Here is an 11413-nt window from a genome sequence, read left to right on the forward strand (position 1 = left end):
TATTTTGTTGACTACTAGAAGAACTCTAAAGACAATGATGTGACATTAAATGCGTAAGTTGAAAACAGAAGAACTCTAGTTCTTTAATAACCAACAGCAGAAGATAATACTTTAAATTAAAAGGCATTTTATACCTCCTAAGTGCATTTTAAACTACTTTAAGTGTACTATACAGAGACACCTAGCAAAGAAATATTTAGGGCTCAGTAGTAAAGACTTAATTTAGTTGCATGTAGATAATTAGCTAAGCTCTTTAATATTTACAAATCAGACATAATTACATTTTCATGTATCTTGCAAAACCACAATAAAGCACTGGAAATTAAATATTACATTATGATGATAAACTCTGCCTATGCAATTATTTTACTTGTTAATAATAAATGAAACAAAATTTCAGAGATGAGATTTATTACTGAGCTCCAATTCCAATGATTTGGAGAATGCGGTAAATATCTAGAAATGAAACAGGTCTAGAACACTCATCGGAAAGGTATATATATATAAGGTAAACCCATGTTCTTATGGTTATTTTAAAACTAGACCTTCTTTTCTTACCTATTGAGTAGTTCTAGTTTTTAAATAACCGTAAGAACATTTGGTCTACATTTATAATATCACTGTAACATTTACAAAAACCAAAACAGATAATGGTTGTAGTCAAATAAAAACATCATACTCAGTATAACATACTTTCCTTTTAAAAAAAGAAAAACTCCAATTACTTTGGGTTATTCTCTCATTTAATCTTTATTTTAGTAGTTGAATGGGAGTATCTTTTCAATTAAAATTCTGGACCAAAATTAGCTGAAATGGAAAATCGAAATATAAGACCCATCTGTGACTCTGTAAAAACTATTTGTTTTTAACTGCAGGCTTTACGATAATTTACAATTGTTTTTTTCTTTACAAATATAGGTTCTATGCCAGGTAGAAAATGAACACTGTCCTTGCAAACAGCAAAACAAACTAAACACTCACAACAGTTGTAAATGCACAATTCCCCTTAAAATGTTAAAAATACCATGTAAATTTAAGAGCATCGGTACTTTTTATTATATAGAACTTAACTCACAAAAGTGACTTCCATTCTCATGGCACTTTTACAAGAGGATTTACTCAAGAAAAAATATTGAGCAGCTCTTTCTGTGGAAAAAGAATGCGATAATGGCTACAGTTTTGAAAGGACAACATTCACTATAGTGGCCTGGCTGCAACCGTCATCCTTCTTCCTCAGCAGCATCTTCTAGAACAAGAAACAAGACACTGTTTGGTGCTAATCTTCACCTGAAGATTTCAGAGTCCCCAGTAAAGCTCCATCTGCAGTAACCAGCACTGTTAATCCCACTTAGATGTTTTCCTCCTCATATAACTGTGTCCCTCACTATCAATAGCTTCATAGAGGTCCTTCTTATTCTCCTGTGTCGCATGTAGATAACTGATATAAGCCACACAAAGTGAAAGGGTTATCAATCCGAAAGCCATTACAGGTTTGTTCTGTCAAAGGAAAAAAATTATAAGACCTCATTAAGACTCATCATTTGAGGAGACTCAAGTATCTCTTGCACTTTTCTCTTGACATGCCAAGGCTTTAGTACCACACCACATTCCTATGGTATTAATTTCATTTATAAAAATTTACCCAGTTCTTTATTCAATTAACTCAACTCCTGATAATTTAGAGACTATAGAAGACTCTTGCTTCTTCTGTCCACAGCTGGGACATCTCCAACCTTCACCTTTAGGAAGGTGAGGCTGGAAGAGGTGCGAGGGAAACGAGAGGCACGAAAACTGGTCCAGTGCTCAGTTTTCAGTGTTATCTGTGTGATGTGGAAAAGTTGCTTAACTTCTCTGGGCCCAAGCTTCCCACTTGCAAACCTTAAATTAGTTAATTTTATTAGGAAGTGAGGAATGAAATATACATGCTATTCTTCTCACCTGAGTTCATGGATAACTGGCAGAAACCCTTTCATGTCATTTACCAGGTACAGCAAAATATACACGCTCTTCTCTGGGAACTTATTCTATTACCTCAAGAAATTTAGTGATTGGAAGAGAAATGCTATTATAATAACCTTGATTTGCTGCTGTAAAATCCAAGACCCTAAGAGGCAAAGTGATGCAGCTTTGAATATTTTTTTTTAAAAAAGCTTTTTAAATTTGTATTTTCTGCTTCTGTCACCATACCTGTTGTACTACTATTATTTCAAATCTTAATCATCAAAAAAAATAAAGGTCAAGCCTCAGAGCAGTTTAAATTTACAATTCTTTTAAAAATATTTCTTATTTTATTTATTTTTCATTCATTCATTCATTTATGGCTGCGTTGGGTCTTTGTTTCTGTGCACGGGCTTTCTCTAGTTGCGGCGAGGGCTACTCTTCGTTGCGATGTGATTGTTAAATTGACCTATTTAACTTTCAAACAGCTTATACTGGCAACTATGTTATTAAAATTCTAATCACATTCAATACATTTAAGTACATTGTATGATCTGAGTTTTAAAAAAAGTAAAATTTATCATATCAAATATATTCAATAACTTGCTACAAAAATATGAATGATTAGCTAACTCCCTAACAGTGTACAAATGCATGTTTTGAAATTTTTCAAGATATGTTTGCACTATCCCCCTAGGTTAAAATATTAATAAAGCCTGGAATTGTAGACTATAAGAATGATCAGATTTTCAGTCTGTTTTCTTTGTTTCAATGGAAGATCTTATTTACTTAATAATACTTGATCAAACAATAAAAATTTCCTTAAAATTAATGCAGATATTAAAATTTTAAACGGGAATTTGAAGTCAATCCATTAAAATCCAACATTTTCCATTAAAATTCTCCAAATGTGCTCAAAATAATTAGTTTTATATGTGTATTAAGTGAAACAGCATTTAAGATCTCCCTTCCACCTGCTTTTTATTCACAGAGAGGTCTTCCAAGATAAAATCAAATAATAAGAACTTTCTACTTCTGACAGCCTAGTTAAATTGAACATAAAGTCTTATCCTGGGAACTTCCCTGGTGGTCTAGTGGCTGGGACTCCACGCTCCCAGTGCAGGGGGCCTGGTTCGATCCCTGGTCGGGGAGCTGAATCCCACATGCCGCAACTAAAGGTCCCACATGCTGCAACCTGGACCCAGCACAGCCAAATAAATAAATAAATATTAAAAAAAAAAAAGTCTTATCATGGATGTATTTCTTACAGGTTTAATGAAGAGCTCTGGATTCACAGCTCGAAATAAGGTTGTGGAGCGGACCCCTCTGAGCCCTGGGTTTCCCAGGTCTTTTTCCTTGGGTGGCTCCTTTTTAAAGGCTGGAGGCTCAGGTGCTGAAGACATCTTGACTAATGATGATTTAGTACCTAAAAATAAAATGAGAGACTTTTTTTCCCTTCCAGATTATGTTCTTTTGATAATGCTCTTTAAGAAACGGATTCCGTATTCATTCTTTTTTGAATTCCAGTCCACTTTTCCACCAAAGTGATGGTCAATTATTTTCTTCCTTTGTATAACACATACTTTGTAAATGGAACTTCAGGTTTTGCTTGGCAAAATGGCTATTTTATTTTTCATCTCTTAGACCAAACTAGTGAGGTATGCAAAAATTGTCTTCCTACTTTTCCAAGAGGCTAGATAATTTGTTTGTTGGTCTGAGTCACACTGTATCTTGTTATATGAAGGGGGTGCTGAGGGTGGAAGTGGCCTGTGGGTTATCCACACCTTCTTAATTTCCTTCCATTTTCACTCTTCCTCACCTTCCAATAGCCCTTCAGGACAGGAGCATTCCATTGCTCCACTGCTCCCACCCCCTCTGCCTTCCTCCACCAGTCACCCCAGCACCAGCACCAGACAGAAGGGTGAGCAGCTGTCAGTCCTCACTCCCTCTCTGCCTATCAGCCACTCTCTGGAAACAACCACTATGCTACCTCCTTAATCTGAATACCCTTTTTTCTCTTAATTACTCAGAATTTATCCTATTAGATCCGAGTATGTCTTTTGGCTTCTGGTTCTCCCAGCTGGAATGTCATCATGTTGTGAATATTTTTCTCTTCTAGATACTATTAGGCAAAAGCTTATTCCTACCATTCCTGCCACGGAATGCTTGGGGGCGGGGGGCAGAATTGCAAGGGAGAAGGTAGGGAAAGACACCTTCCAAAGAAAGGCTGAACTTGATGACAATATAATAAAATTCTTCAGGGGAAATGTTGAACCCTCTCATATAGTAAATGTTATGAAATGAGAGTCAAACACTCACATTTAAACACTCATTGGGGCTTTGTTTATTCAAGTATTCTTTAAGTCTTCCATTTTATAGTCTTTATAAAAGCAGTATTTTTGCAACTTTATTACTTATGGAGAAAGTTAGTTCAATTTTTTCAAAACATACTGATTATTCAATGGGAAAGGCCAACACATGTGTGATCCAAACACAGGAGTGTGCTATAGGCACAGCAGGTGGCCATTAGCAAGAGGATCTTGGTTTCACTCCTTCCATCCCTTTGCTAACCATTCTCAGCCATTCATTAAATAAACCTCCCATACTTTGGGCATGTGTATTGGTTTCATAATCACTGGGGAGCAAATAAACATTTCTGCAGCCCTGGGGGTTAGCTGACTTGCCAATGACAAGTGGTCTCATCTCTTCCGACCACGATGCATTACAGCAGAATAGAGCAATCATCAACCTCTGTTTACCTCTTCTGCGAAGTCTACCTTGGACACGAAGTATATGAGGTAACAACTCGTAAAACACTTATTTCATCAGCATTTAAAACGTCATTCAAGCTGTAACGAGCAATTTTTTTAAAATTTCAACTGCATTCAAGTTACTAGTTTTCTCTACTGAACAGTGTTTTTTTCACTACAGACAACTTCTGAATCATTCCATGACATGCCTGAAATTTTTTCAGCCAGCACACACTTGCTTGAAACTCGTCATGCCCAAGGTTGGCAAAAAAATCCAACATTTTCTGCAGAACCAGGGGTCCACTCATATGCCCGACTCTTACGTGAACTTCCTGAAACTGTCAAGTGAAGAAAAACGCGCAAGCTACAAGTTGCAAGTTAAGTTTCATTTGGGGACCTTACTGAGGACTATAACCTGGAAGACAGCCTCTCAAGCCTCTCAGATATATTAATATTTATATATATACACATGCAAGATTCTTTGGTCTCCTCTTTCCTAAGCCGAACCTACATTTGCTTTGTGACGAATCAAGCAAATAAGCAATCAAGGTAGTAGTTATTATACTGCAACCTCTAGACACCCACATTCTGTTTATGTTAAACTCTTGGCCAGAAATGACAATTAAAGAACACCTGGGCTAGAAACCACTGCAAATGTTTATTGAAAGGGCCTTTTACAATTTAAATTACCTACTACACTATATTTAAAAAGATTTAATATGCCACAATTTCCATTGTTTGCGATACTTTGGGGAACGTATGAAAATAATATTTTCCATTATATATCATTCTTTTACTACGCCTGGAATAAGACAGCTCAGTTCTATTGCTGCTTCTCCTTTAATGAGCCACAGTCACTGAAGATGTTACAATAGTTCTCCCCAAACTGCATAACTTGTTTATGCCACTGATAAAACTAATGAAGAATTTTAACAACCTTCTGTACTTTATGTAAAAAGAAACAGATTTCTGAGGCCAAAAAGGGCCTTAGTAGGTAAGAATTTGAGATATATAAGAACAGAACAAAGCAGAACATTTTTTCATGTTTTTTTTTGGTTTGTTTTTTCTTTTGCGGCACGTGGGCCTCTCACTGTTGTGGCCTCTCCCGTTTCGGAAAACAGGCTCCAGACGCGCAGGCTCAGCGGCCATGGCCCACAGGTCCAGCCGCTCCGCGGCATGCGGGATCTTCCCGGACCGGGGCACGAACCCATATCCCCTGCATCGGCAGGCAGACTCCCAACCACTGCGTCACCAGGGAAGCCCCATTTCTTTCACGTAAGAGAAGGTTCTTCTGCATCTCCTCACATGCCCAGCACACAGAGCTGTAGGAATATGCCTGGGGCAGAAATTCAAGATGTGGTGGTTGAATAAATAAAGCATGTAAGATGCAAAACCTTAGCTGTTTCTTCACAGATGTGTTAATTGTCAGTGCTTTTTGGGAAAACAAGTCTCTATTTCAAAATCAAACTTTTAATCCAGTAGTAAAAGCTGACTAGCTACTTTCAAGTGCAGAGCTAATATAATTCCATTTTAAAAAGCTGCAGCACCGTAAGTTCAAAGCACAGCAACAACCTATTCCAACATTACCCCTTGAATCAGCAGTACCTAAGACAACAGTTAACATCTAGCACATGTCCATCAGAACTTCCTAAGTCTCCCCATCACTTTCTCCCACTTCTTCCCTTACTCTTCTTTTCCCACTGCAGGTAACTAGCACTTTCTTATTTGTATATGATACTGACGAATCTCTAGATACACTTGCTTTCAAGATATGTTTATTTGTAAGCTAGGAACCTCATTTATTGCATTAAAAGGGGAATCTCCAGACTTCCCTGGTGGTCCAGCAGTTAAGACTCCGCGCTTCCAGTGCAAGGGGCCTGGGTTCGATACCTGGTGAGGGAACTAGATTTCACATGCCGCAAGTAAGACCCAGCGCAGCCAAATAAATAAATATTACACACACGCATGCGCGCGCGCACAAGGATGATGGGAACCTGGCACTGAACTGCTCCTGGCTAAGTAATTTGGTGATTAGTTTCTGTGTAGGCCCACCTGTAAAACGCTCAATAAATCAGGTAACCCAGGGCCACCACCTGGCTCTGCAATCTGTCCAGGTGCCCCCATTCTTATTTCTTCTTCATTTTTCCATCACCCATTTGTTGTTCCCTTAACAACTCATGAAAAGAAACTGTTGTATATAATTTTTTTAAATAGAAGAGAGGAGAATTTTTCATACCTGCCTGTAAAAAAAGATCTAAACTAAACTAAACTATATTTACTTCATATGTCCCTCCTGGAGAAAAGACAGTCTCTTCAATAAGTAGTGCTGGGAAAACTGGACAGCTACATGTAAAAGAATGAAATCAGAACATTCTCTAACAACATACATAAAAATAAACTCAAAATGGATTAAAGACCTAAATGTAAGGCTGGATACTATAAAACTCTTAGAGGAAAACACAGGCAAAACACTCTTTGACATAAATCACAGCAATATCTTTTTGAATCCAAAAGGATCAACCTCCTAGAGTAATGAAAATAAAAACAAAAATAAACAAATGCGACCTAATTAAACTTAGCTTTTGCACAGCAAAGGAAACTATAAACAAAATGAAAAGACAACCTACAGAATGGGAGAAAATATTTGCAAACGATGCAATTGACAAGAGATTAATCTCCAAAATATACAAACAGCCCATGCAGCTCAATATCAAAAAAACAAACAACCCAATCAAAAAATGGGTGGAAGACCTAAATAGACATTTCTCCAAAAAAGACATACACATGGCCCATAGGCACATGGAAAGATGTTTAACATAGCTAATCCTCAGAGAAATGCAAATCAAAGCTACAATGAGGTATCAGCTCACGCTGGTCAGAATGGCCATCATCAAAAAGTCTACAAACAATAAATACTGGAGAGGGTGTGGAGAAAAGGGAACCTTCCTACACTGCTGGTGGGAATGTAAATTGGTACAGCCACTATGGAGAACGGTATGGAGTTTCCTTAAAAAACTAAAAACAGGGGCTTCCCTGGTTAAACAGTGGTTGAGAGTCCGCCTGCCGATGCAGGGGACACGGGTTCGTGCCCTGGTCCGGGAAGATCCCACATGCTGCGGAGCGGCTGGGCCCACGAGCCATGGCCACTGAGCCTGCGCGTCCGGAGCCTGTGCTCCGCAACGGGAGAGGCCACAACAGTGAGAGGCCCGCGTACCGCAAAAAAAAAAAAACAAACTTAAAAATAGAGCTACCATATGATCCAGCAATCCCACTCCTGGGCATATATCTGGAGAAAACAATAATTTGAAAAGATACATGCATCCCAATGTTCATTGCAGCACTATTTACAATAGCCAAGACACGGAAGCAACCTAAATGTCCATCAACAGGTGAATGGATAAAGAAGATGTGGTATATATACACAATGGAATATTACTCAGCCACAAAAAAGAATGAAATAATGCCAATTGCAGTAACATGGATGGACCTAGAGCTTATCATACTAAGCGACGTAAGTCAGAAAGAGAAAGACAAATACCATATGATATCACTTATATGTGGAATCTAAAAAAATGATACAAATCAACTTATTTACAAAATAGAAACAGACTCACAGACATAGAAAATGAACTTAGGGTTACCAAAGGGAAAAGGTGGGAGTGTGGATAAATTAGGAGTTTGGGATTAAGATACACACAATACTATATATAAAATAGATAATCAACCAGGACCTACTATATAGCACAGGGAACTCTACTCAATATTCTGTAATAACCTATAAGGGAAAAGAATCTGAAAAAGAATGGATATATATATTTGTATAACCAAATGACTTTGCTGTACACCTGAAACTAACACAACATTGTAAATCAACTATACTCCAATATAAAATAAAAATTTTAAAAAAAGATCTAAACTAAGCTGTTTTTACTTCATATGTCCCTCCTGGTAAAAAGTTCTTTACCTTTTTCTTCTGCCCACTCTCTGTTGAAGGCAATATGCAATAGGAAAAGGAAGCAGCAGAGATAAAGGACTGACTCTTTGCACCAATGCCACAAGGGTCATTCACACCCTAAAGTGTGAGTGAGAATGGTGCTCCCCTGGAATGAATAATGCACACTGTGCAAAGCTATACAAAGATGTTCCTAAGCCAAGTCAGGAACAGTCATTTTTGAATGATTTTCTCTCCTTTAGTAAAATTCTTACTCTGCAGGATGATCCAGAATATATTTGGCAACTAACATTAAACAATTCAGTGAAATAAAATTGGCATGACATGAAAATTAGACCAATATATAAAGAATCTGAGTTACTTTGGGGGAAAACCTTTATCTTCAGATATTCATTTTTGAAATAAGTATCTCAGTAGAAGATAAATTTAGAAAATCATCAGAATCATAGAACATTAGTGAAAGGCATGTCAGCAATAATCAAAGCCAATGGACAAAATACTTCAATGAGATATAAATGTACTTGTTATTTTAGTTCCACATACCACACTATTTTAATACTTAAGAAAATCACTTGAAGTTTGGGGTAGGACACCTTAAAAATAATTTGAGGGGCTTCCCTGGTGGCGCAGTGGTTGAGGGTTCGCCTGCCGATGCAGGGGACACGGGTTCGTGCCCCGGACCGGGAGGATCCCACATGCCGCAGAGCGGCTGGGCCCGTGAGCCATGGCCGCTGGGCCTGCACGTCCGGAGCCTGTGCTCCGCAGCGGGAGAGGCCGCAGCAGTGAGAGGCCCGCGTCGCGCAAAAAAAAAAAAAAAATTTGAATTAGAATAAGCAAGTTTGGGACAGAATCAGAGGACTTCTGTCTTGAGGGAGTGTAGAATAGCCTCAAATTCCAACTTTCCTACAGATTAGGTGTATGTTTTTGAGTGACAACCTCTCTAAGCCTCAGTCTGCACCTTTACAAAAGGGATAATATTATCTAATGCATAGAATTACTATGTGGATTAAATGAGGTAACATTTTTTATAGGACAAAACAGATGTTCAATAACTGGTAGCTACTGTCATCTTCACCATCGAATCCAGTCCCCTTTTTTTAAACAAAGAAATCTAAACCCACAGAGATTGCCTTTGCCCAAGGGAGAGGGAGATAATCCAGGTCTCTCAATTTCCAGCCCACCCCTAGTCCACCACTTCACCCCACCTTACTCCTAAATTGATAAGACTCTGCATTTGTAAGTTATTTATTACAAGATTTAAGAAACATAAAATTATAATCAATTAAATTTTAAAGATGAATTCTGTATTTGCTGTTTTTAAGGTAAAAAACGCTATTAAAATATCTCTTTCCAACTCTTGAAATTTACTGTACCTAGAAAAAGGAGAAAGATGTTGACAACGGTTGTTGCCTACAATCTGAGGGGTGTAAAGTACTACCTGGGTCCGCTGCCCTCCCCATAGTGTGGTACCCACACTACCTCTGGCCCTACTCAAAGACTGATACCTTTGAAGCCTCCAGAAAAAAACAAAACAACACAACTGCATTCAGTTAAGTTCCAGACATTGTCTTGCAGGGGGAACACACGACTTAACAGTTAAAAAGGAAAGAGGCACCTCATGTGAAAACAGTTACAAAACCACTTTCCCCTAATTAGGAAGTTTGGTGAGCTGGGATACCAAGAAACTGCCCAGGAAATGGGAGGGTTCCGGCGGTGGAAGTGTCCACGGAAGGGGCGGGACACGCAGAGATCTCCAAGACCCGGCTCAGGGCGCCCACCGAGTGGCGAGGAGGATTCGGGGGGCTTGAGAGAACGCCGCCGAGTCCACGCACCTGGGAGCGAGGCCCGCATGGCGGCCGGGCCCTCCAAGGCCAGGGTCGAGTGCGCTGTAGGGCGACCGCCCTGTCCCCACCCGCCGGCCCTCCGTCCAGCCACCCCGGCCCCGCCGCTCCTCACCTGCCGCTGGGTCACCTCCGCTCCGCGCCCGCTGCGCTCCGCCTCTCCTCCTGCGCCTCGTCTCTCCCTGCAGGAGAGAGCGGCCCAGCGCGCTCGGCAAGCTCGGCGCCGCAGCGGCCCCTACAGCCCGGAGGCTGCGGCGCAGGGGCGCGGGAGCGGAGGGGTACCAATCTAGGGCCTCTCCTCCACCTCCCAAGCCCTACAGCCCGCCCGCGGGATGGAGTTTGCAAAGGGCGTTTTTGGTTTCTTCCTTTTTTACCTTAAGTTTTCAGCCTAGTGAGTTCAAATAACTTTCCAGTTTCGCGTGTGTGTTTTGTATAAATAAAAGGAGACATCACCTAGAATTACATAAATTTATTAACGGAAGGGGAAAGCTTTCTGATTTGGGAAAGAAGGCTCGGATCTGGTCTCCTCCTAGCGCCATTTCAGGGACACAGTCATTTAAATGTACAGTTAATCCTCTGACATTGTTAGTGCCTTGAGATTCTAAGATGCAAGATACATGTGGCTATGGGTGATAAGAATAGATATGGATGCCGGTTTGCACGTACTTTGCTGATTTGAACTTTGTTGGGATAAAAGCTGTGTTAAAACAAACAAAATAGAATATCAGGTGCCCAGATTTCGGCATGGATTTATGTACAGTTTTGGCAAATGGATTTTGAATTTAAAACTTGTTCTCTCAAGCCAAATTGACTTTAATTTGAGGTTTAATTTTTAAAAGTTCACTGACATCTGGTATTAGTAGGCAATCTTCTGACAAATAAGTTAAATTTTAATGAAAAAGCTGTTTGTAACATGAAAAGGTGCTCAACAT

The 11413-nt window shown here is 39.5% G+C and overlaps 1 protein-coding gene across 1 annotated transcript; it reads right to left on the reverse strand.

Annotated features, from left to right (window-relative positions):
• Positions 1–600: 600 nt before the first annotated feature.
• On the reverse strand, positions 601–10560 carry SMIM8 (small integral membrane protein 8). Its single transcript, XM_082855550.1, has 3 exons — positions 10473–10560; positions 3207–3364; positions 601–1497 (listed from the first exon to the last, which is right to left on the reverse strand). The coding sequence occupies exons 1-3, from the start codon at positions 10489–10491 to the stop codon at positions 1339–1341; spliced, it is 336 nt and encodes a 111-aa protein (XP_082711676.1). The 5' UTR covers positions 10492–10560; the 3' UTR covers positions 601–1338.
• Positions 10561–11413: the final 853 nt, after the last annotated feature.

The sequence above is a fragment of the Leucopleurus acutus genome (genome assembly GCF_964270905.1).
Source record: "Leucopleurus acutus genome assembly, chromosome: 15".
NCBI lineage: Eukaryota > Metazoa > Chordata > Mammalia > Artiodactyla > Delphinidae > Leucopleurus > Leucopleurus acutus.